The sequence below is a fragment of the Rattus rattus genome, chromosome 12 (genome assembly GCF_011064425.1).
Source record: "Rattus rattus isolate New Zealand chromosome 12, Rrattus_CSIRO_v1, whole genome shotgun sequence".
NCBI classification, from domain to species: Eukaryota; Metazoa; Chordata; class Mammalia; order Rodentia; family Muridae; genus Rattus; species Rattus rattus.
In genome coordinates, this window is record NC_046165.1 from 67,696,309 (window position 1) to 67,721,966 (window position 25,658).

General features: G+C 47.4%; 1 protein-coding gene across 1 annotated transcript; it reads left to right on the forward strand.

Annotated features, from left to right (window-relative positions):
* Window positions 1-15,220: 15,220 nt before the first annotated feature.
* Gjb2 (gap junction protein beta 2) lies at window positions 15,221-17,420 on the forward strand. Its single transcript, XM_032918041.1, has one exon. The coding sequence runs from the start codon at window positions 15,267-15,269 to the stop codon at window positions 15,945-15,947; it is 681 nt and encodes a 226-aa protein (XP_032773932.1). The 5' UTR covers window positions 15,221-15,266; the 3' UTR covers window positions 15,948-17,420.
* The last annotated feature ends 8,238 nt before the right edge of the window (window positions 17,421-25,658 follow it).

Below are 25,658 nucleotides of genomic sequence, written 5' to 3' on the forward strand. Positions count from 1 at the left end.
ACTCTCCCTCTGCCATAGGCAAGCTCACTCCCCCACACTCTCTCTTCCAGTCTGCTCTTAAACTCTCTAGGCTTTCTGGAGTTCTCCCTGCTACTTCTGGGGTCCTCCTCTTGGGGCGGGGGAGCTGCTCCTTTGTCCCCCAACATGCTTCACATAATGAGAACCCCTAAACGTGTGTTGGATTGATCAGCACCGGGAATACCAATGCTTTTGTTCCCAACTTTTTGGCTGTCTATTGGGTAGGGGAGAAGGCTCATTAGCTTCCTTGCCCTTACTGTAGGGGCTCCAAGACCAGTAAACAGCTTCCTGTCTGCCAGCACTGCCGTTGCCATGGTTTCTCCCACCCCCTAGGACTACTAGGTGAATGCTGATTGACAAACAGAGCGGGGCTGGCCAAGGGTTTTTCAGGCTGACTCGTGGGGGTGGGGAGGTTGGTGCTGTAAAAGAATGCCTTGAAACCATTCAGAGGGCAGGGCGCAGTGGGAGAACTGGGGCTCGACAGCCAAGAATCTCTTTAAAGATAATAACCAGGAGCAGAGACTCCATCATTCATCACCCTCAGAAACGTGAAGGTACTTGTCAGCCCAGATCATTTCTACATATGATTTATTAGACAGGCAATAAGATAACCTTTCTCACTTTTCCTAATATTTTTGTGTATTTATGGACTCAGAATTTATGTGGCATTTTGACTTTTGGTTAGCACTAACCGTGTTGTAAGGAACTATTTAACTGTTTGCAATGTTACTCTCAGGCGCCACTGAGAGGCTAGTCTACTATTCAGAATTCATTTGTAAAGGTATTTTTATATCTTCTTTTATTTATATATTTATTTATTTTTCCTTTTTCTTTAATCCTACAGGTTCTTCACATATATATATGTATATATGTATATTTATGTATGTGTATATATGTATATATGTATATTTATGTATATATGTATATATATGAATATATTATAGATTCCCAGTTTAGGGGTTTTATGGGATTCCATAGTGTGAGAAGGAGTGGGTCTCTATGTCTGTATCTGCTTCTCGTGCCTTCTCTTGGGTTCTTTTCCTTCTGTGTGTTTTGTCCTCTTCTGATGTGTTAGCTTTTGTTTTATCTTATTACATTATATTTTATTATTATCCCTTAGAGCCTGTGTGACTTCTACTGAGTGACAGAAAGGGGATGGATCCAGCTAAATGGGAGACATGGAGGAACTGGGAGGAGTAGAGGGAGGAGAAACCATAATCAATTTTCAATAAAAGAAAAAAAAACTTTAAAGAAATCAATACAACTAGAGGCTGGTCATCAGAGTCCATTCAACATCTCACGCTCAGAAAGTGGGAGGGTAAATTGAACTTGTGGTTCATACCTGTAATCCTAGCACTTAGCACTGAGGCAAGGCTATCAAGATCCGGCTAGAGAGTGAGTTCCTGACTCACCTAGGCAAGAAAAGGGAAAAGAGAAACCCAGAGGGGAATGCATGTTGCTTTTGAAGCCTCTGAATAGCCCCAGGAGAGGGGGCTTCCTAGCAGTCAAGGGTTGGGGTTTGAGCTGGTTGTGGTGCAGTGCGTGTGCCTACAATCCCAGCGCTGGCAGACAGTGGTCCGAGGGCAGCTTGGCCTAGAGAGGGAAGTCATGTCCCAAAAGCATTAGTATTTGAGTCAGAGATAATCGTGGCTAAAACTGTGTCACAACTGCTCAGCCATGGACCAGATGCACAGGATCTGTGACTTTCGCTGGGGAAGGGTCAAGGTCTTAAGGGTCCTCCAAGGCACCTCTTTCAACCCTGTCTTGGGTTCAACTGAGGTGGCTCAAAAACAATGGAGCAGGCTGGAGAGATGGCTCAGCGGTTAAGAGCACTGACTACTCTTCCAGAGGTCCTGAGTTCAGTTCCCAACAACCACATGGTTGCTCATAACCATCTGTAATGGGATCTGATGCCCTCTTCTGGTGTGTCTGAAAACAGCTACAGTGTACTTATATATAATAAAGAAATCTTTAATAAAAAAAAAAAGAAGAGACAAAGAATGGGAACAAACTAAAATTTAAAAAAACAAAAACAACAACAACAAAAAATAAAAAACAATGGAGCTCGATTACTCGAAACCTGGAAACCTTGTGGTCCAAGATAAGGCACCCACGGATTTCCCCTGGCGTCCAGTGAGGAACCATCTCTTACTTCAGACAGTGGTTGTGCCTGTGCCCTCATGGACATGAGGGATGGAGTGGGCTCTCTCCACTCTCTTATGAGGACTTCTTTCCATCCCATCACCTCCTAAAAACCACTGAGCAGGATTTCAACATGTGAGTCCAGTCACCGGATCACACGAGTCACATGCACACAGACACCGGCCAGAGGCTCCCAGGTCCACGATCAGAATGCCTAATCTCACAGCCCAGAAATTCCCAAGCTCCTTAGGTCATCCCTGCACTTGCTCTGTATAGAGCGAGACACCTACAGTTTCCAGTAAGTTCTGTAAAACAGCTGCCACTCTGGAAATCTGTCTTGTTCAACCACTGGGTAATAAAAAAAAACTGTTTGAACACTAAAACGGTTCAGGTCTTTATAGCTCAATGGACTAAAAAAGGGAGTTTGGTCTTTTACAACTTGTCCCCTTCAAGGAGGGGTTCTGGGGGTAATCCACCAATCCCCTAGAAGAGCCTCCCACCCCACAGCTACGCCTCTAGCATTAAGCTGGTGATCAACCTCCAGAGGTCAGTGAGTCATCCTCTCCAGCAAACCCACACTGGGCCATGCTCTCTTCCCGAGTGAGGCCACACTGTGACCGTCTGCTGAGTTCCCCTGGGTCTCCCTCCTCCTTTTATCCACTCATTTTACTCCATTCTGTGTCCTTTGCTGCCCTGGCCCTCGTGGCTTCTATGCCAGCAGCCTGCTTTGTTTTTAGGCCTATCTTCTTTCTCTTTCTTTCAGAGTGTTCTCTCTTATCTCCTCTGGTACCACAAAAGGTCAGGAGGCAAACTCATCCCCAGGTGAGAACCAAGTGTCCCCATTTGCTCTGGGCCTTCACCACAAATTGGTCCAACCCCACAGTTGTGTGGTTATTTGAATACAAGGTCTCTTTCCAATCAGTCTCTCCTCCCAGGATAGAGGCAGGGAGAGAGCTCTGGCCCAGTAATGCCTTCATCCAACCAGGATTCCCTCCGTTATACCAAGGGATCTTTTCCTCAAGAGCCCACCATGATGCCGTACCAGGTGTTATCCCTATGTGGAAGATTCAACCTCAACAACAGGGTCAGAGAGCCAGGCTGTTCTGCCTATGGCTGTCAAGTTGACAAGAGGAAGGACCAGAGGACAGGAGGTAGAGATATGGTGAAAGGCACAGACAGCCTGCCTTGGTTGTCTTATCAAAAACATTCCAATGTGTTGTTTTATGGTTTGCCCTCAAATACTACATCCCAGTGTACTGACCTGGGGAGAAATGACCTGCTAGGTGACTCAGAGCCTGCCCAAGGATACTTTCCTTCCCAGTCTGATTGCGTGTGACCATCTCCTGATCCGTTATCAGAGGTCCATTGCTATTTCTCGCCTGTCAACACATATGCCTTAGGATCCTGTGACGCCAATCTAAACCCTTTTATCTTTACTGCCTGTTTACACCAACACTGAGTTTCAGTTGTTCTTTGTGTGAAGCTTCTTATGGTCTCCGGTCTCATCCGTGTCTGAGCTAGGAAGAGTATTGCTCAAGACATACCTTGTGGTCAACTCTAACTCGATTGGTTCCAGAACTCAAACGCAGAGAAACTCTTTCATTTCTGTTTTCCAGCCATACATCAACTGCCACTTTTAGAGTCAGCTGGGAGAAGGTGTGATATCAAAGTGCAGATGTCATCCCTGCCTTTGGGTCAGGTTTCTGTCTCTGTGACAAAATACCTGAGAAAGGTTAAAGGGAGGAGAAGCTTTGGGGGCTTCATGGTTGGTGTTTGGGAATTTTTATCAGAATGGATATTAAGTATGATTCCTCATATCTGCACATCATGTCTTTGGACCATATTTACATGGCCCTTAGCTTCTCTCTGTCCCTGTCACTCCCGATCCTCTTCCGTTTTTAGCTAGTTCTTCCTTCTACTTTCATGCCAGGTTCTGGGTGGTTTTGCTTTGAAGAGGGGTTACTGCTGTTGTCGTTGTCATTGTCGTCATCGTTGTTGTCGTCTCCACATGTGAACGAATGAATTCCATTAGCATTACTTACTGGAATATAGCTGTAGGTTTATAAGGTCTCATGAGCATAGGAAACTCACCAGTAGCTACTCCACTATGAAAATGCCTCTCATTCACTCACCAACCACTAACTGCCACGGATCCTCAGGGAGGGAAGAGAAGTTTCACAAGTTTTAACCAGTTTTAACCAGTTGGCTGCAATGCAAGCAGAGCATCGTGGTGCTGAGCATTGGACATTCTTTGGTGCCAGGAAGCGGGGAGGGAGGGAGGGAGGGAGAGAGAGAGAGAGAGAGAGAGAGAGAGAGAGAGAGAGAGAGAGAGAGAGAGCGCTCATCAATCCCGTGAGGAGACTGGCTAGCTCATTTGAGCTCCAGGGTTCTGCCTTCTCCCCGCACTTGCTCTGGATTAGACATCCGATGCCACCAGCAGTATTTCACAGGCGCCGTGGATCCCAGTTAGGCCCTCCTGCTTCCATGGCCACTTTGTCAACTGAGCCACTGACTCTGCCGAGCTCTCTGATTCTTAACTTTGTTTCTAGTCTGTGGAAAGGATAGATTGGTAACACGTGTTTATAAAACCCAGGATTTAGGGGTTGGGGATTTAGCTCAGCGGTAGAGCGCTTGCCTAGCAAGCACAAGGCCCTGGGTTCGGTCCCCAGCTCTGAAAAAAAAGAAAAAAATAAAATAAAATAAAACCCAGGATTTGGGAGGCAGAAGCTGTAGAGGGACACACTGTAAGTTCAAGGTCAGCCTGGTCTACTCAGTGAGTTCCAGGCAGTCAGGGATGCCACGGCGGGGCTTCGTCTTAGGGGAAAAGCAGGTAAGCATGGGAGAGAGCAGAAAGTGTCTTCATGCACTTCTGCAATGAGATAAGCATGAAGCATCTGCATGGGTAGGAATACTCAATTCTGCATAAATGATTAGCACACTGTTCTGCATTGATGTATACCCAGAGATCCCTTCTTGTGTGTGTGTGTGTGTGTGTGTGTGTGTTCGTGTTTCTGTCTGTTACTTACACAATCTCAACAGCCGTTACATCTGCAACATCTTTTCCTTTGATAAATCACAGGCAAAAAAACAAAAAAATAAAATAAAAAATGAAAACAGAGGGAAACAAAAGTAGCAAGAGGCCAGTCATAGTGGCGCACACCTTTAATCCCAGCACGGGGGAGGCAGAAGCAAGAGAATATGAGTTTGAGGCCAGCCTGCTCTACACAGAGTTCTTGAACATCCATGGCTACATAGAGAAACCCTGTCTCAAAAAAACAAAAACGAAATCATAATCAAAATCTGAGCAGCCTAGTAGCCTGCATGCTGGTTGTGGAATTGTCAGAAAAGTGAAGGATCTCTTCCAACGGCTATGCCGAGGCTCTGCAAACCCATCAGCACCATTCCCATGCCTGTAGGCTATGTGTAAACTGGATCCCCAAACCAGCAGCAGCAGCAGCAGCAGCAGCAGCAGCAACAGCAGCAGCAGCAGCAGCCTAATACCCTACACTTCTCACCAATACATTCATTTCAAGTCCAGGAGATGGTGCAACGCTTCAACCTTTGCTGTCTCTTCTCAGAGTCCAATGATCCAATGCAAACTTTCCCATTGAAAGCATCAAGGAGAGGTGGGGAGGACGATCCAGTGGGTAAGTTACTTTCCATGTAAGCATAAAGACCCACCTCTGGCTCCCCAGGAAGCCCCAGTGCTCCCACAGCAAAGCAGGGACAGGAGAATTCCTGGAAGCTTGCTGAGCCGTCTGTCTGTCTCTAACGAGGTAGAAGGCAAGGACGGAAACTAAGGTGTTCTTTTTACTCCCACCTCCAACACAACTGTGTCACATGTATACCTACACACACACACACACACACACACACACACACACACACACACGAGTGTGCATATATACACATGCACACATCATACATATGCACATTCCCACGCCATTCATTACATAAATCCACTAAAATGACTGATAGGCAACAGTGCTATTTACAAAAGCTCTAATTATACTCTTTTTTATTTAGTAAAAGACCTAAAAGCGAGGCGTGGTGACACATGCCTTTAATCTCAGCATGAGAAGGCAGAGGCAGGTGGATCTCTGTGAGTTCTAGGCCAGCTTGGTCTACATAGCAAGTTCCAGGCTAGCCCTGATTTAAAAAAAAAAAAAAAAAAAAAAAGGACGGAAGGAAGGGGGATGGGGTGGGGGAGAGAAGGACATAGCCCCAGATGTTGCTATTGATCTCAGCTCAGAATGGGGAGTCCTGGGGAACGAGGTCTAGTAATAGACCTTTCCAACCTCTGTCCATCCACAATGTGTCATAATACATCTTGCCAGCCTGGAGCCTGTTGGAATTGCCAACTGCGAGCTTAAGGCACAGCAGAGATGACATTTAGACATTTAGAGGCCCCGTGTCTCTCCTCTGTGTTAGAAGCCTCTTCACCTGCAGTCACTGTGACAGATCTTGCCACTCTGGAAATGGAACGGAACAGTGGCTTTCCACATTTGCTTGTGGAAGAAACTGACAGCAAGAAGAAGTGCGCTTTACACTGGAGCTGGGAGTCCGTATGTGCAAATATCTCACGAAGCATTGCTCGCCCCTGTTAAGAGCAATACATTCTGACAGTCTCTCTCCTTTTAAATGTTTTATGTCTGCTTAAGGACGAAGAGGGGGGATGGGGAATAGGAAAGGGGAGAGGGTAGGAAGAAATAAATTTATTTCCCAGCCTACTCAGGAGATCAAGAGGGCAATACTAAACTAGAAAAATATATGTTTAAATATCTTTTTTTTTTTTAAAAAAAAGATGTTCTCCCAGTCCAGGGCCTTTGAGCGAGTCTTAATAGTGCCATCTACTGTGCATTCTGGGTATTGCAAGCATTGGTGGTTTGGTTTCTTTGTTTTTGTTGTTTTGTGGCCCTGAGATTTAGTTTCCCCCTTTTTCTTTTAAGAACAACCTCCCCTGCCAACCCCTGCGAGTGGAGATGCTTCCCAAACAGTTTAAGGAGAGGTTTACATGAATACATACCACATATGTCCTATCCTGAATCTTAAGACCAAGTATTTCACATTCAGTCCTCAAAAGGAGGATTTGCCTATTGCAGAACACAATGTAACTAGGGCCTTGGGGACAAAAGTCGAACCACCTAACCATAGTCAGTGATTCCCAGGAAACAAATCTTAAATCCAGAGCACTGTAGACAAGTGCTTCACACTGAATTACTATTGTCTATCAAATATAATATAACAAAGAACCAATAATCCATTATCGATCCTGACTATACTTTTGTTCTGCAATAGAACTTTTTTTTGGGGGGAGGGGGTTTCTCCTCAGCCTCCACCAGCTTTCTCCAAAAACAATTAAAAATAACATAGGGCACAATACCATTGTCGCAAAAATTAGAATACAGAAATCCCATCAGCTCTCTGTGAATAATGGAGTTTCCATGCTGCCTAGCCACTGTAACACACAGAATTTAATATTCAGTAGAAAAGAATGTTTCCTGCTAGCCAGCAAGGGCAGCTATTTTGTTTCACTTCAGAGTAATCTGTGTGTGTTTCTGACACAAACATGTTAGGAAGAGTCTTTGTCATTCCTCCACAGTCTGCTTAAATAACCACAGAATGTGCCCGCAAGAGTCCGTGCTCATCCAGCCCTGCCACCGAGACAGACCTCTTCCACCTTGTGCGTGCAGCTGAGACACGGCCACTTGGGTTTCACCAGAACACCTTATGCACCAAAACTTAAAAAAAGAAATGAAGAAACATTACCACCACTGATGGCAGGCTGCCGCTGCTAGAAAGTTAGGGACTTAGACGTCTTTCATTTGGAAGAGGTTTAAATAGTTGGAAGTCTGAAATGCCTTCTGGTTTTACCCTGGATATAACAGCTGGTTTCTTCTCCCTAAATGGTTTCGGACTGATAAGTTTTAGAAAGCATAGGGATGGGTTTGACTGGGGGATGAATCAAGATACCACTTCAGAGGCACAGCCTGCGATGCCAGCGCTAAAGTCGCAGGGCAGACGCAATAATTCACACCATCCTTGGCCATACAGGGAGGTCAAGGCCAGCCTGGGCTGGAGAAGCTGACTCAAAACAAACAAAACAACAACAGAAGTTGTGGTGAAAGCGCATCCCATATAATAATCACCCACGCAGACTGGCAGGGCCCAGGGAAGCCATTTCGGCCATGACATTACATTATCAAGTGTAAGGCATTATTAACTATCCAAGGAAGCCAGAGGCCTTCGGTTCCCAATGGCTATTTTGGGAAGAGTTGAATATGATTTATTAATCATGCCCATAGGATTAGTGGTTCAATAGCAAACTCAGGAAAAGAGTGTGGAACCCAAAGGGCTGACAACTCTCCCAGAGGCCATCCATGGGCCCATCTTGCTTGAAAACTCATCAAGTAATAGGACAGGGGTTCCAGACACTCACAAGCCTTTTCTTGTTCTGAAACATTCTCTGCCCTCACCTACATTTGTTTTATGAGTCAGGAATGTGAGACTTTTTTTTAATGTGTGTTCGGAGCAACCTTCCCAGGATTCCACAGATGGCCCCAGAAGGGAGCTGGCAAGCAGTCATCCGTCAAAATGGCAGACTGTACAATTTTATATATGTTATATGTGTAAATATATACATACATATATATATTAAAACACAACTATAGAATTAAGATTAATTCTTAATTCTAGTAGCCCAAACATTAGCCGTTTCACCTCATAAGGGCTTTCAGGATCATCAGGAAAGTTCAGCTGATGAACTAGGGTCTCTGTTCTCAGTACTGACCAGAGCAAAGCAACCCTCGCCTGTCTGGCCACGTGGACATGGCAAGGTGCTGTGGTCAGGGATCCTCGCTGGTTAATCATCAAAAGTTGCTTCACAGGCCCCTGCTTACCCCTCACCACATCTGGCCTCGCTGTTCCCTTCATTCCCCGCCAACCTAAAAGATGCCAGGGGACTCTGCTTAAAGGCAAATCAAAACCTACTCTCTATCTGGTTAGTTTCTGCGCATGACTGAGACAAGGGCGAGCGGGTCCACTGCAGGTCTATGAGCTCCCCCTGATCTCTTCCTGCTGTGTTGCTGGAGCTGAGCTTCTCAGGGGTCCAAGTGTTGAAAGAAGAAGACATGGGGAGCTGGGATGAGAAGAAGACTGTGGTTCAATTCCAAGGCTCACTTTATCAAGGCAATACAGGGTACACAACTTCTTTTTTACGACCAGATGTACAACTTGCCTCATTTGAAGAGAACCTCAATCGAACCGTTCCCAGCTCTTTTCTAGCTTCCTCTCTCCTCCGTCTCCTCCCCTCTTCTTGCCTCTCCCCTCTCCTCCTCTGGGGTATGCGCGTACACAAATAAATTTAGCATTTCTCGCCCCAGAGGAGCCTCTGGTCTAGTTGGGAAGGAAACACAACACAAAGAAACAAGGAGTGGCGGGAACAGGGGAGGAGAGGAACTCTAAATCCTAATATTCCCAGCAGCTGTGACCATCAGCCATTATGCAAATCTGTGGAAGCAAGTTGGGGAACTAGACGCTGAACCTATAATCATAACGTGAGCACTGAACCTCGGGAGAAATGGTTCAACGGGGAAAGTGAATCAGTTCTGATCTCCAACCTATCTTTTACCAGTCAGCTTCCTACAGTGATTCTAGAAGGTTCTTTCATTCACACCGAACAGGAGCTCCATGACTGAAAACAGTGCTACCCATGAGAAGCTAAAGGTGCCAACATGCTTTTACCCCTTGCTGGCTGCTACCGCCCTCATCGCCTCTTCGATTCATCTCCAGATGTGCTCAGGCCAAGGGAGTTGTTCCACCCCATCTGGCTCGGCCAGTTATTCCTCACAAGCTGACTCAGCAGTCTCTCTCTGAAGGGCTGTTCAAGGATCTGAGGCTCTCTTCCTTAGAGGCACTCCCTCTTAGGTTAAAACTTACAGTTAGAAAGGAGGTGGGGGTAGGAGCGTCCGTGCGTGCAAAACCCTCCTCTGCCCAAGCAAGAGCAGTCAGGTCTGCCCATGAGCCAGTTTTGCCAGTTTACCTTCAGCTACTGACTTTTCACTGAAAGTCATTCCTCAGACCAGATGGGCCTTGTCAGAATGAATCACTGTCTCTTCACTTCGTCTAAACCTGAGCTGAAGAAACTTTGTGAGGATGCGCCGTTTGCATCCCAAACCTGGCCGCCAGGACTCAGATTGCAAGTAACTGAGTAGGGTGAAGTTAGCTGGCCTAGGTATCCCCAAACGTAGCTTGCTCTTGTGAATGTCTTCGTAATGTCACCTGCCTCTCAAAACTATGCAGACAGCCAAGCGATGTGAACACTGGGCCCTCATAACCCACGGCCAGCTTGGTGGAGAGAGAACTGAGTGGTAGACTCAGGTTGCCCGGATTCTTCCCAGCAGCCTGGACTCCAAGAGGGATGGGCTTGCCTAATCTCTTCTGCTCTTTCCGTCCTCCCCATTACAATCAACCTCCCACCCGAGAATCTGGGGGCCCCTTCCTTGCAATGATCTCAGTTGTGGAAAAGAGGACACAGAGAGCGGGTCACAGGCAGAGAACCCTCCAGAGACTGTGGCATGTCCACTTCCAGGCCAGCCCTGGAGACTCACCTCTCCATTTTCTCCTGACCTAGCCCCTGGCACCCTGTTCAAAGTGATCGAATTAAATCGGGAATTCGGGGGAAATGGAAGACAGAATTTGGCCAGCCCAGGCGGCGCCCTCTGTTAGTCCGCCATGAACCCAAATTCTAGATACCCCGGCTCACTGCACTGCGGGTCCCCTAAGGAGAAAGAGCCTCCTGTGCGATACTGGAAGCTGCTGGCCTACACAAAACTGGAATGTCCATTTATCTAATATATAAAATGTATATTACTACAGCGAAGCTCCGAATGGAACGGCATGCTTTCCACTAGTGAGAGTTTTAATAACGACATCAATTCTCTTTCAACACCACCCGACCCCCTTAAAAGCCAGGAAGTGGGTCTTGGAGCTTTGCGACCCGCGTCTTTGGTGAGACACAGAGTCTGCAGGCTCCATTCAGGCTGCGCTCAGGACGGGACACTGGGAGAGCCTTGAGCTCAAAGAGAGCTGGGGGTGGGGTAGGGTGGAGTGGGGTGGGGAGTGACCTAGGCTCCAGGAGAGCTCGCGGCTCGCGGGCTCTGACGGCTCTGGGTGCCGGGAGAGCTCCGCCCGCGGCGCTGGGGGTGGCGGGCTACTGGGAGCCGCCTCCTCTGCAACTTTCTCAATCGCTCCAGGGTGAGAGAGGCGGGGTGAGGGGTTCAGTTAAAAGGCGCCACGGCCAACAGGTGTCCAAGATCGCAGCGCGCGGCGCGCTCCGCTCTCCCAACTCGCAGCCAGTCGGCCGCGCTCCCGCCTACTGAGCGCAGCCTCTACCAGGATCCGCGGGGACCAGCTCGGGATCAGCCGGCGACCCACTTCTGACCAACCCAGGAGCGGCCCGATACCCACTCCCGACCAACCGGCGACCGATCCCGGGACCCACTCCGGACCTGCTCCTTACAGGGGACAGCGCCTCGTCGCTTCCCGCCGCCCAGCGCCGCACGCTCCTCCGGACACAGGTGCGACCGCCAATCCGCACCACCGAGTCACATTGGTGTAGCCCGCCCCTGATCGCGACGCCGCACGGCGGCTGGGGCGCGAGACTCAGCCACTAGGGACGCGTGGGGTGCGAGGAGGGGTGCGGGCTGCTGCGGTCCTGGGAAACCGAGGGCCGAACGCGCCGCGCCGTCCCCACGGGCCACCGCCACCCGCGCATAGGGACCCGAGCCGTGAACGCGTTTCTGCGGCTGGAGGCGTCTGGCGGGGCTCGGGGTTGGAGCCCGCTGCTCTCGCCGCCGCGCACAGCCTGAACCGGGAGGTCCGGCACAGCACGGAGTGGGGAGGGACGCGGGGGCCAGGCTGTTCCGCGCGCGACTGAGACGTGTCGCCAGTGTTCCTTTGCTAGAATTTTCCCGAGGCCTCCTGGCTGCGTTGTCTGCTGCCATTGAAAGTTTTTAACTAACCGAAAGCTTAGCAGGAAAACTCGGTTTCATTTGTTAAGCAGGAGGCTTCCGTGGGAAGACACTGACCTTTACCACCTGAAGCACTGGGGTGACGTGGGCAACGGCCCAAAACGCGCGTCCGTAGCCGCTCCCGCGAGCTGGGGAACCCCAGCCTGCACTCGGGTGGAGATTTTTGATTGCCTTTTCTCATTTTTTTAATGCTTTTTAAGGATTTGCGTCCAGGCGGGACGCTGCAGCTGGAAGGGAAGCTTCCAGGCAAGGGGTTCGTAGACGTTGTGCTGCCGAGAAACGTGTCCCTTAGTTAGGACTCTTGCATCAGCCCCTCGGTGCTGCCACACTGGAAGGGAGCATAAGCCTAGATGGGACCAATTGCTCGGGTCCATGAGACTGTCCTGAGAAGCCTGGCACAGTCATGGCTCCCTTTACCCCGGAGTCCTTTGGAAACTATGGGGCTGAGCTAGTCAATTGTGAGAAGGGTGGAGGGTGAGGTGGGGTCAGCAAATGAGGTGTTCCACCAGCTCCCCGAACTGTCTGTCCTTCAAGGCAAACAGGGGTCATATATACAATACATATCATAAAGAAGGAGAAGCTCCCTTTTTCTTAGGAGAATTGAGTCACGGATTCAAGGCAATCTGTAGGTGACCCAGGCCAAATGGGGACCTGCATGTGACCTCCTAGTCCTAAGGCCAGCTTGGAAATCACCTCCTACACCACAGTTGAATATTGACGATTTCACCTGCTGGCTTAGTACTCCTAACCCTTTGTGAGGTCAAATTTTAACCTCTTCCTCCTCTTAGAAAGGCCATTTAAGACAAGCAGCTGCAGTCAGATATGCCGGGAGCCACAGCTATGACCCAGCTACCTGGTTTTCTTTTGGAGTGTTTGGGGTTTTGGGGGGTTTTGTTTGTTTGTTTGTTTGTTTTCTTCTCGGCCTTGTTTGTTCAATTCGGCTACCTCTTTCCCGGTTTTGATTTGTTTTTGTTTTTGTTTTTTTATTTGTTTTGGTTCTTTCCCGTTTTTGATTTGCTTTTTAAATTTGTTTTGGTTCTATTCTGTTTTTGTCCTTTTTTGGTGTTTGTTTCTTGAGCCAGGGTCTTGCTCTACAGAAAAGTTTTCCTCCAGTTAGCACAATCCTCCTGCCTCAGCCTCCAGAGTTCTGCTATTATAGATGCACCCCCCCCACCCACCCCCCCGCGCCGTGTTGTCTAACCCCAGCTGCATGGATTTAGAAGCCAACCCGGGTAACACAGCAAACTCAACAAACACTTTAAAGTCATTTCCTAAACAAGTGCAAAGTTTACGCAGAAGTTGATTTTTTTCTTCTGTGTTGATAATAATTGGCTAGTCTGTGGATGCTATAGGCAGGCGAGGGTTCATGCCTCAGCGATCCTCCAGCTCTGTACTTGGGGTCAGGTGTGTGGATGTTTATTTCCATGTCCTGATCTCCACTGAGCAGAGGGGGGCAGGAAGAACAGAAGGTCTAATTCCAATCAGATTGTTTTGTTAAACTTGGAACACTGTTGCTTTTCAATCCTTCTGCTCTTGGGGGCAGACCACATGGAGCTGCGAGACCGCTCAAAGGACAACCAGCTTCCCTAAGGGCCTCTGACAGTCTAGGTATAAATGGGTCACGGCTGAACCTGCCGAGCCACTGTTTCTCCCCGCCGCGTTTCTGTTTTCCAAATTGGATTGGACCTGCTGTTCCACCTGTGTATGTCAGCTTCCCTTAACTTCAGAGTTGAGTGGGCTCCAGCAAGTACGGTGCTCTGCCACAGCCACTGTGGGCAAGGAGGGACTTCTCTCCGCGCCTGCTTGGAGTCCCTTGGGAAACAGGATGTAACTTGCTAAGCAGGAGGATAGGATGCTTTTAAGAGCCAGAGGATTCATTACAGCTTGGAAGGGGTGGAAGCGAGTGAGTCAGGACAGCGGGGAGGGTGGAATTTACTCAAAAAAAGAGGTTGATTGTGACAGACGAGGTGTAGCTATGAATCAGTGAGGAAGGTTCCCGCCCTGAAATAGATGAAATAGAAGGACATTGGCTCATGGAAGCTCAGCCAGGACACAGACAATGTACACTGTGTCACCCAAGGCAATATACACTGTGGTGCCACCCAAGGCAAAAAGCCCCATCCGGTGGCTCCTGGGATGAACCACTGAACTAAATTTCCCATCATTTTTCATCATATATTTATTTTAGAATCACTTCAAGGTTAAAACCGTAGTCCACAGTGCAACGCTCACTTGCAACACATATCAAAACAGACACGGAGCGTTAACCCAACAGTCCCAGCAATTCCCAGCCTGCGTGTACAAACCTAAGGGCAGACTCATTTCAGTGTCGTTGTTTGGTCGGTTTCTGTCCTTTTCTTGCCCTGTTCCTCTCACACAGAAGATGGAAGCAGGGCTTGTAGTGAAAGGTTAAGTTGGGGCGTCTCAAATGTAAATATAAACCATCAGTAATGACATATGACTAAAGTATTTTAAAGCAGTGGCTTCAGCCTAGAAACTACAGGGAAACAACACTGGGTCCTGTGGAATTTCACCCATTCCGCCCTAAGAACTGGGCAGCCATGCCTCTAAGGTGAGGTTGGCCCAAGCTTTTGTCTGTCACTGATACACTGAGTGCGATACACTGAGTGACCTGTATGGAAACACAAACATACGAGGTGGGCTTAGCCAGAACTCGGTTTTGCCTTTATAGTAACAAGGACTCTGCTTTGGTGCACTCCATACCCACATCTTTATTATGTGCTAAAGACTAGGTGAATTAAGTCAGGTAAACAAACTTTTTTTAAATTTATTCATTTATTCATTTATTTATTTATTTGAGAACTATACTAGAGAGCACACAGAAATATATGTTGGCCATGGTTTGGGAGCAACACACTTAACCCTATGACAGAGTCAATTGCGTTGTCACCTATCCGCATCCTAGAGGAGGCAGCGTGTGCTGTGGTGTTTGCCCAGGGAAAGAGTTAAGAATACACACCCAGAACCAGAGATAGGACCCGCTTTCTGGCCAAATCAATGATTCCTGTTTTACGTTTCTTTGTCTTCTCTAGTGCCAACCATCCAGAGGACAAGATGGATTGGGGCACGCTACAGAGCATCCTCGGGGGTGTCAACAAGCACTCCACCAGCATTGGGAAAATCTGGCTTACCGTCCTCTTCATCTTCCGCATCATGATCCTCGTGGTGGCCGCGAAGGAGGTGTGGGGAGATGAGCAAGCCGATTTTGTTTGCAACACTCTCCAGCCTGGCTGTAAGAATGTGTGCTACGACCACCACTTCCCCATCTCTCACATCCGGCTCTGGGCTCTGCAGCTGATCATGGTGTCCACGCCGGCCCTCCTGGTAGCTATGCACGTGGCCTACCGGAGACACGAAAAGAAACGGAAGTTCATGAAGGGAGAGATAAAGAACGAGTTTAAGGACATCGAAGAGATCAAAACCCAGAAGGTCCGTATCGAAGGGTCCCTGTGGTGGACCTACACCACCAGCATCTTCTTCCGGGTCATCTTCGAAGCTGTCTTCATGTATGTCTTTTACATCATGTACAATGGCTTCTTCATGCAGCGTCTGGTGAAGTGTAACGCCTGGCCTTGTCCCAATACAGTGGACTGCTTCATTTCCAGGCCCACAGAAAAGACTGTCTTCACGGTGTTCATGATCTCTGTGTCTGGAATTTGCATCCTGCTAAACATCACAGAGCTGTGCTATCTGTTCATTAGGTATTGCTCAGGGAAGTCCAAAAGACCAGTCTAATGCATTGCCTGGCTGTTAAGCAAAGATGAGGGGGAGGATGAGGCAACCTGCGCTTAGTTATCAGAGTTCGGCTACCAGCATCTCCTGGGGCAAACATTCCCACCTTAAATGCCGCCATTTGAAGTCCCCCGCAGGCCTCCCATGAAACTCCAGAAGCCTCCATGGGCCTCCCTTCCCCCAAAGCTCCCAAACAAAGGCCCAATTCTATGCCTGTATTAATGGGTTCTAAAGTTAGTTCCACTGAGACCCCGTGCTGGTAGTGACTATGCTTTAGGATACATTCACAGTCTAAACAAAGGGATCTCACATTGTTTCTCTTCCTCTGAGGACAGGAGACATGAGCCCAGTCCTGAGGAAGGTACAGAGAAAGTTCCTCCCTCCGGGTCCCCTTCCCCAAGTTGCCCCCAGTTAAGGGTAAAGAATCTTCGTTCTGTTATTTTCTTTCCTAGTTTAAGTTTGCAACAATGGACAAAAGCTATTTAATGTTTCAAGCTAGCTGTGTCCTTTTTTTTTTTTTTTTAAATGAAAACCTTAAAATGATAGGTTCTTTTGTTCTTAAAATGATCTGGAAAGCATTATACATTCCTCCTATTTCAGAGGTTCGGTTTGTGATGTGAGCATGTGTGTAACCAGATCTCACAAGGTCTTTAAAACGTTGGCCTTTTGGTTATGGGAAACCTGGGCTGTGGCTGAGAGCCCACCTATTGTATTCATCCTTGGTGTGCTGAGTACAGCCGGCAACAACGTTACAGCCTGTCTCAAATGAGACAAACTGGAAGCTTCTCCTGTTAGCTTCTGACGAGAAGAGGCCTTGATTAAAATTTTCAACAGTAATTTTGTGTAAGAGGCAGATAGGTTATGCCTACAACTGCCCCCTGCCATGAGCCTAACTCAGCCCCCCTCCACCCCCAGCTTGTCTACTCTGTAGCTGTGGGATGTGGCAGTCAGTATCAAAAGACTTCATGAGTTTGCTTGGGAATTTCACTGCCACAGTACAATTTAATGGTGCAGAAACAAGATGGGGTGGTTTTCAAAGAACCGATGAAACTTCTAGACTCTAAATCCTGTTGATTAAAACTGAGTTTTTCTACTTCGAATGTCTGTTTGCCTCCCTTTTCAGCATTGCCTTCTAAACTGGAAACAGAAATGTCGATATTTGGAAAAAATAGAAGAAACTAGTTTAGGTCAATGTGTAACTTTTCTAGGACAAGTTGAACCTTAGCATTGTCATTCTGCCTGATGTGTTTCCCACAAGATGACAGTCAACAAATCCAACAGGGGACACTTCTTCCTGCCAAGAATGTCGTTGGGAAGCCATTCTGTAACAATAAATAAGAGTTGTGGTTTCATGCTTGTCACTGATATAATTTTGTAAACTCCTAAATGTCATTTATTAAAATATGATTATTTTGTATACTTTAAAATTAAATAAGGTTTTTAATAGAATACCAAACTTTAATGATCAATAGTAAATTTTTCTGGCTTTGCTTTGTTTTTTGTCTTTAAGATGGAGCCTCACTCTGTCACCAGGCTGGCTTAGACCTGTCAGAAATCTGCCTGCCCCTGCCTCCCAAGGACTGGGATTAAAGGTGCACGCCACCATGCCCAACTGTACTAATTTGTTACATATATTTCATAGTTTATATCTTAAAACATCCCAGTAGTATATTCACATGTTACTGCACCCACTGTTCTGGGATTCTACTCCAGTTACAAAAAAATACCAGGGGCTGGAGAGATGGCTCAGTGGTTAAGAGCGCTGACTGCTCTTCTAGAGGTCCTGAGTTCAAATCCCAGCAACCACATGGTGGCTCACAAACATCTTTAATGAGATCAGATGCCCTCTTCTGGTGTGTCTGAAGACAGCTACAGTGTACTTATATATAATAAATAAGTACATCTTTAAAAAAAATATACCAGATGGCTAGAAAACTTGTTAAAGAGAGAGGGGACAGAACATTGCTGCCCAAATCCATGGCACTCTAAGAGGTTCAGTGAACCCCATTCTAAGGACTGTAAGGTCTGAGAGTCAGAGCACAGCATCAGAATGCTAAGCCCTGGTGACAGGATCAGTCCAGTTTCTAGAAAAATCAGGGGAACTCACAGTTTACAAGGTTCTTAGGCTCAGTGTGTAATCAGCGCTAAAACACCTGTCTCCATGAATGAGTCCCCATTCATGTGGAATACCAGTATCACAAAAAAAATCAATAAATAATATTCTTTATATTTAAAAAGTAAAACACCTCCCACTGGGAAGACCACAACATGAGAGCCATCCTCTGCAGAACTTCCCAAGATTTTTTGCGTGTCTAGAAGCATGTGGCCCATGGATGGCATTATGTTTCCTCAATGTCTATTCCCACGGGACATACCTGTCCCAGGTAAGTGACTGCCTCTACACAGCACTCTCCTGGATGCCACCAACACTTCCATCCTTTAAGCTTCACATTGGGGCCATCAAAGCATTTTAAACATGAATGACAATTTTTTTATAGAGGACCATACATCACAGCTCGAAAGGGATAAAACTCAGCCCACTTCCACTCAGGCAATAGAACAGGTGAATAGTTTCTCCTACCTGCCAGGGTGCCCTGTACACACCCTGTTGGAAGAACAGACAGCCTTTTAAATGGCTAGTTCCACTCCTACACATTGTGAAGATTATCACTCTTGAGGTCTTAAAGAACAGGGCCAAAATAATTACAAACCACCAACAACCACTTCATAGGACTGACAGAGAGGTCTGGCCACAAGCTTGAAAATTAAAGCTTGACCTCTGGAATATGATCCTCCTGAACTAGCAGGCGGCAATTAGTCCGTGAGGAGAAGCCTTGGTGTGAGTGAACTCTGAAGGTTACAGGTGATGTTCCCCCACCCCCACCCCCATCCCCCGCCCCCAACCTAGGTGGCACTGACTAAGGAATGGTGCTCCTGTGAAGACACGGGCCACTGCTAGTCTAAGTGGAACAACAGAGTGTTCTATTGGTTTCCCTGGGCCTAAGCTGTCTCAGGTACCACTGTTCTAACTAGGTGACTCACCCGCCCGGGAGCAGCTTGCAAATGCTGACTAGATTGCGGTGGGTAGAAGGGAGCTCCCTGCTTACCCTGGCCTAGGCCCTTCACCTTACAGTGGGCTTCCTGAATACTTCCCACGCCTAGGAAAATCAATGGGGGTGATTTACACAGACCTTCTCCTCCACCTAGGACAGTAGAATGATATTATCATTAATATGTCATCTCTCTTCCACTCAATAGACCCTGGGTGACATGGCGAATGACACTGGAAATAGGAATGTCTCCTGCAAAGCTCCATTCACTGGAAGCGTGAGAACGTGCGGGCTGACACTGAGATAAACCTAACACGGTGACCTCAGAGACCAGCCGTGTCAGCAGGGGAAGGAGGGCTGAGTGCAAACACAGACGCACAGTAAAGATGAGTGGCAGGCAGCTGTAGCACTCTGTGACTCGAGAAATCAAGGGCCGGAGAGTAAGTAGATCAATGGCTACTACCACACGCAGCCATAGGCTCCATCCCCAGCCTGTGCCTACCACACACAGACACGGGTTCCATCTCCTCCCTTGAAGAGAGTAAGTAAACAGAAATGGCCCTCCAGGCGGATGCCTGCAATCCCAAGGCCTCGGAGACGAAGGTAGGAGAATATGAAGTTCATTGTCATGCTCAGCTGCATACTTGGTTCAAAGCCAGCCTAAACTTCACAAGACGCTGCCTCAAAACAGCAGAAACTAAACGACTTAAATGAATATAAATAAGCGACTAGGAAAGAGGCCAGTATGGTAAGAATGAGTGTTACAGGTTTGTCCTGTCAGGGCCTCCATACTACCTGATGTGTATACCACATCTCTTGCTTCCTGTCATCCTCATTGCAACATAAAAACCATCAAGTCGTCACCTGTAGAGGGGTGAGGGGAAGGGGTCATGAAGAAGGCACAGCTCTGGTCAAGATCAAAGGCCAACAGGAATGGTTCAACCCCTCGGAGGTTAGGTTGATAGGCCTTGTGGAATTTATCCCTCCCACAAGGAAGGCTAACTCCACAGACCTGCCACCTACATCTGTTGCAAAGCTTCTGGAATCCATGGTGTAACTGCGGCCCCACAAGGTCCCATGGTCCATTCTGGCACATCCCTCCTGATTTATTTCATCGGCTGCTATGTACTGTACACCATCTAAGCACCCGGCACGATTAGTCCCTGGGACTTGAGCTGACAACTAGAGCTTGAGCCTTCATGTTGAAGGCTGCACGTCAGCAAATCTGACAGACTGTTTCTGTGGCAGGCCAATGCCACAGCAAAAAGAGAGAGCAGGGACTGCCAGGCACCAGGGCATGGCGCCCACACAGGCGAGTGCAGAATGCTCACTCTTAGAAGAAGCCTAAAGGAAGCAAGCCAGGGAGCCACCTGTCTCAGGGCAGTAAGACAAAAGGCTAGGAATGGGTTCCAGGAAGCAGGGGTGTGTAAGGAGACGATGAGGCCAAAAAAGGAGGTGGCCTGACCAACTCGAGACCAAGCAGCCACCAGGAGGATTTATGGCCCTGAGTCTCTTCCTGCTATGCCCACAGCGGCCTCCTTGCCACCCCGCTCTCTGTCCAGCCTTGCTCCGCTCTCACTCGGAGGATCAAAAGCACATCTGTTCTCTACTCGGGCACTCCGCAAATAACCGAGGATAGAGCGGAGCTCAGCCCAGCCGTGATTTCAGGCTGGTCATCTACACGTCCAACGTTCAGCGACTGCTGTACACTGTCCTAGTAAACACTAGCTGGTTTAAGTTCCTCCAGGAATGAACCAAACACTCTGACCTCAGGCTGTGATTGTGGCCACGAGTTCCCTCCCCAAAGCCTCCTGGTGCACTCACTGGTGACCAGATGAAGGGATATGACTAGCCACAAGGAGCCCAGTGCTCCACGTGGTGCTGCAGCAGAACCATGCCCCAGGGATGCTCTTCTAGGCATGATGCAGTCTAATCTCAGCCTAACGACGGCGCAACAGCACCATCTCCTTCGGTCACTTTAAAATGAAAAGGCAGCTGCCGTGACTTGTGTAGATGCTGATATAGAGACACGTTTCTATTTCTAATTAAGTCACTCAGACGTGTAGACAGTCAGAAGTGGGACTCAGCCTCATTTCTTGCCCTGAAATCTCACTTATCCTATTTCCCATGAACCCCTCCAGTCTCTTCCCACAGAGCTGTATACACAGCCACAACAACAGTGGGTCAGTTTGGGAATGTCTTTCTTACTTCACGATGGTATCGGAGGTGCAGACTTGGAATCCAAGTGTGGACCTTTTCCTGGGCTAGGGCACTATTTGTCTGATCCTGTTTCCCGGACAACAGTAGTGCCTGAAGCTCCTAGCTGGCCTCAGGATCCTGAGGGGAAACCATAGCACTCTACAGTGTGCTGCTATGAAATGAGCTAAAATGCTCAGTGACGTGAGTGGAATAATAGAATTCCCTTTTTGTTTCGTTCTGTTTTGGTTTTTCAATCCAGAGTTTCTCTGTAGCCCTAGCTGCCCTGGAACTCACTCTGTAGACCAGGCTGGCCTTGAACTTAGAGATTTGCCTGCCTCTGCCTCCCAAGTGCTGGGATCGAAGGTGTACACCACCACTGCCTGGTGATCAATTGAGTATCTTCAACTTGCAATGAGGTTTTAGGATATAAGTCTGTATTAGTCAAGGACCACCTGTATGCATACACATGTCTATATAACAAAGACTCACAATGGTTTTTGTTCACATTTCTGTGTTTTCTCACATTTATTTATTTATTATTTATTTATTTTTTCTGCGTATAAGGATGGTAGGTAAGTACTATGATGTCTGTAGAGGTCAAAGGCCAACCTGGAGAAGTCAGTTCTCCACCATGTAGGTTCCAGGGATTGAACTCAGGTCTTTAGTCTTGGATGCAAGTGCCTTTACCAGACGAATCACATGACTCCCCTTTGCTTCCACTTCTAACGTCAGTTTTTCTGTGACAGTTCCTACTCGGTGATGTGTCTTGGAACTCCTCCTAGATTAGTATATTTAAATATTTGTCCCTTGCAATATAACTGTCTCCTTGCTAAGGGACAGTTACATGGCTACCCAGTTTTCACAGAAACTACCCTTCCCTTCCCTAACAAAACACATTTCCCTTGTGTAGAGCTTTTCTAACCTGTCCATTCCCCCCTGTCCTTCCAGACCTGGAACCCTGTCTTCTGTTTATTAGCAATTCCTTTAGATTGTAGATTGTAAGCTTGACTTTTCATGGTCACTTAAACCAATAAAAAGTGTTAAATATGGAAGACTCCCTTTCAGCACTGCAAGGTTTGAGTTTGGACTTTTAGGGATAAATGAACTTAGTGACATCTAGTTTTCAGGCTTCTGTGTTGATATAAAGAGATTATGACATTTTATCACACAATTTGCAAAAAAAAAAAAAAAATCATGCTTGCCACCTCATGAACCATTTGAAAAGGGCCGTTTATTGAGATCCTCCTGTGATCTCGAAGACGAAGATGGGTGTGGAAGGCTCCATGTTGGTGGAAGACCTGGGAGAAGTGGCTGCTGTACTGCGTGTAGCAGAGAGCTGCGACAGGTGTGCCAAAGCCCGCAACAGCTCGGGCGGGGGTCCCACGGTTTGGGTTTCGGTTGGATTTTGTGGGCCATGACAGACCACTAACTTTCAGGAAAGACCTGAGACTCGTGGTTAGTTTGGTCTCTTTTTGTTTCGGTGAGGCGCTTAATAACTTGCCAAGGGCTCCTTTCACTAGTTGCTATCATTTATAACTGACCCTGACCGAAGGGTTTCTTGGAAGCTCTTACCCCCAAGTAGAACAGGCAGTCAGGCGGAATGCCTCTCTCTGCTGCCACCTGCAGTCCAGAGTGGGTAATTGCAGGGTGTCACCTCGCAATTCCCTTGAGCATCAAGACATTCCTCAGCCTGAACATTGCCACCCTACATAGAAACGGTTCTGGGGTTTGCATTTTACACACACACACACACACACACACACACACACACACACACACACACACACACACATTTAGTGTAAAAGGGATCTTGAAGTTCATACGCAGTATTTCCTCACAAATGGGACAAAGACAGTCCTAGCCACTTTGTGTGGCTTTGAAGCTGTACTTTGCCTCACATAGTTTCAATCGTTGGCTCTTCCATTATATCATAACTGCAATGAAGTCCGGTGACTTCTTTCTCAACACTGTTCTATGCAGGGACATTCCTTACTCTGACGTCATTGGGTAATATCAAGGTGGGACATCTCTGAAGGGTCAGAATTCCTTGGTTTTCTGCCCAGTGTTTCTCTGCTTGTGGTAGGGAGTGGAACTCAGGGCCTCACACATGTGGTCTGCCCCTGAGCTACACCCAGGCTCCTTTATATTCTTAAGGACAGAGGTCACCATTCAAACAATTCCAGGTCTTTCACAAATGTGACATTTATTCCTCATAACCTCAAAAAATGAGTTAAGGAAAATTCTGAATCATAATAACTCAAAAAGGCATTTTTCCCACCTACCAAACCTTTTCCAAAAGGAAAATGCAATCTCAACTGAACAGATTTGTAAACCTCTTTCAGAGAATCACTATTGACACCGACCAAGATGTCTACCAACAAAGTATGCTCTGTTCACAGAATAGAGGCTCCTTCAGCCTTAAAAAGGAGGGAGAATGTGACTCACGTGACCTGGACAAACCTTGAGGACACCATGCTAAGTTAAGCAGGCCAGACACAAAGGTACAATAATCCTCCTGTAGTTCCGGGAGAGGCCAAGACAATAGAAAGACAGAATGGTTGTCAAGAATTGGAGGGAAAGAGGAGCAGGGGTAGGGGGTATTGATTAATTGGTATCATTTGGCTCAGCTTGGGGGATGAGACAGTTTTGGAGATGGCTGGTGGAGTTGGCCACACAGCCATCCGATAAATTACACACTTAAAAACAGTTAAGATAGCTGGGTGTGGTGGCTCTTGCCTTTAATTCCAGCCAAAGACAGGTGGATCTCTGAGTTTGAGACCAGCCTGATCTACAGAGTGAGTTCCAGGACACCCAAGACCATACAGAGGAAACCCTGTCTCAAAGCGGGGAAAAAAAGAAAGAAAAAAAATCAGTTAAAATGACAGCTTGTTTAAATATTCTTACCACAAGTTTTTAATGAGGAGGGAAAAAAATCTCTTTCATGCACACAATAGACAGTAGACGGCCCACAGTGGAGGACACAGTCATTGAGAACGTGCTCCGAATGCAGACTCGATGACACTGTTGGCCACTCTGGCTTGCTTTATTAGTGCTGTGCTACACCAAAGTAAACTCCAATGCCTATAGAAATTAACCACAGGCATTGAACAAGTGAGGCAAGTTGGCACAGGTAACTGAAGGTAACCAGGTAACCAGCCTTGTGGAAAACAACCGTGTTCTAGTCTGCTCAAGTTCTGTGAGGGAGAAATACCAGAAAACCATCCTGCCTCACGCTGATGAGACAGCCAGAAGTGACCTCTGCTCCTCTGAGAGCCACGGACAGTGTTCTTGGAAGCCTATGCTAAGTAGAATTATCCTCAAACAACGTTGATTAAAAATGGGGGTCGAGCCCCAAGGCAGCTCTTCAGAGCCCAGTTCTCTAGGTTCCTGGCTGGCTGAGCCCGGGACAGCTTGTCTCTCGAAGCCCGCATGGATTCATGTTTATGTCAATGAACTTGTTTAGGAATTGTCATCTCTATCCGATTCAGAAACAGAAGTTTTAATAATCATCACATCTCCTAGAGTCACAGGTACGTGTGAGATTGCAAAGACACCTGCTGCCAACTATAACTTCCTGAGTTCAATGCACTGGGCCCCAACTCCTGCAAGGTTTCCTCTGACCTCCATGCATGGGCTGCAACACGTGTCTGTATATGTGCACACAAACAAACGTAATAGAAGAAAAATTTAAAAGTCTCCCCAAAACACACTCCCAATACTCCTGGAAGTGGCTGCATTTTTCTTCCCTCCTCCTTCTTTCCCTTCCCTCTTCTCACCTGCCCTCCCTCCCCTCCCTTCCCTTCCCCTCCTTTCCATTCTTTTCTTGTTCCCACCTTTTCTTTCCTCTGCTTGCCTTTTGGGGGAACAAACCACTCGGATATACCTCCAGGCCTGGTTTTTGCTTTGTTTTATTTCGTTCTTTACTTTGAGACAAAGTCCCACCGGCTGCTTAGGCTGGCTTTGAACTCACTCTGTAGTCCAAGTAGGCCTCGAAGATTCAGTCCTCCTGCTTCAGCTGCCTGAACAGTGAGGATATTGGCCTGTGCCATCAGGGCCCACCATCAACTAAGTTTTTAAGGGAGGCAGGACATGGACACCTTTTAATTCTAGCATTCGATTCCTTGCTCGATTTTCCTCTTGGCTCATTCTTCATTCTGGGGTAAGGAGAGGAGAAGACAGGGAGGGGTCTGGGTTCAGTCAGAGCAGAAGTTCTCAACCTGTGGGTCACAACCCCTTTGGCAGTGATATCAGATATCTACAATTTATAACAGCAGCAACATTACAGTTGTGAAGTAGCAACAAAATAATTTTATGGTTGGAGGTCACCACAACATGAGGAGACGTATGAAAAGACCCCAGCCTTAGGAAGGTTGAGAACCACTGAGTCAGGAGAGAGGGAGCCAGGGCAGATCTACGCTTACAGGACTGTTATGGGCGAGTTAAGGTAAAATCTTCTCAAAAAGGA

Excerpts from the sequence above, each read along its gene's own strand:
- Gjb2 (XM_032918041.1), top strand. The coding sequence starts at position 15,267 with ATGGATTGGGGCACGCTACAGAGCATCCTCGGGGGTGTCAACAAGCAC.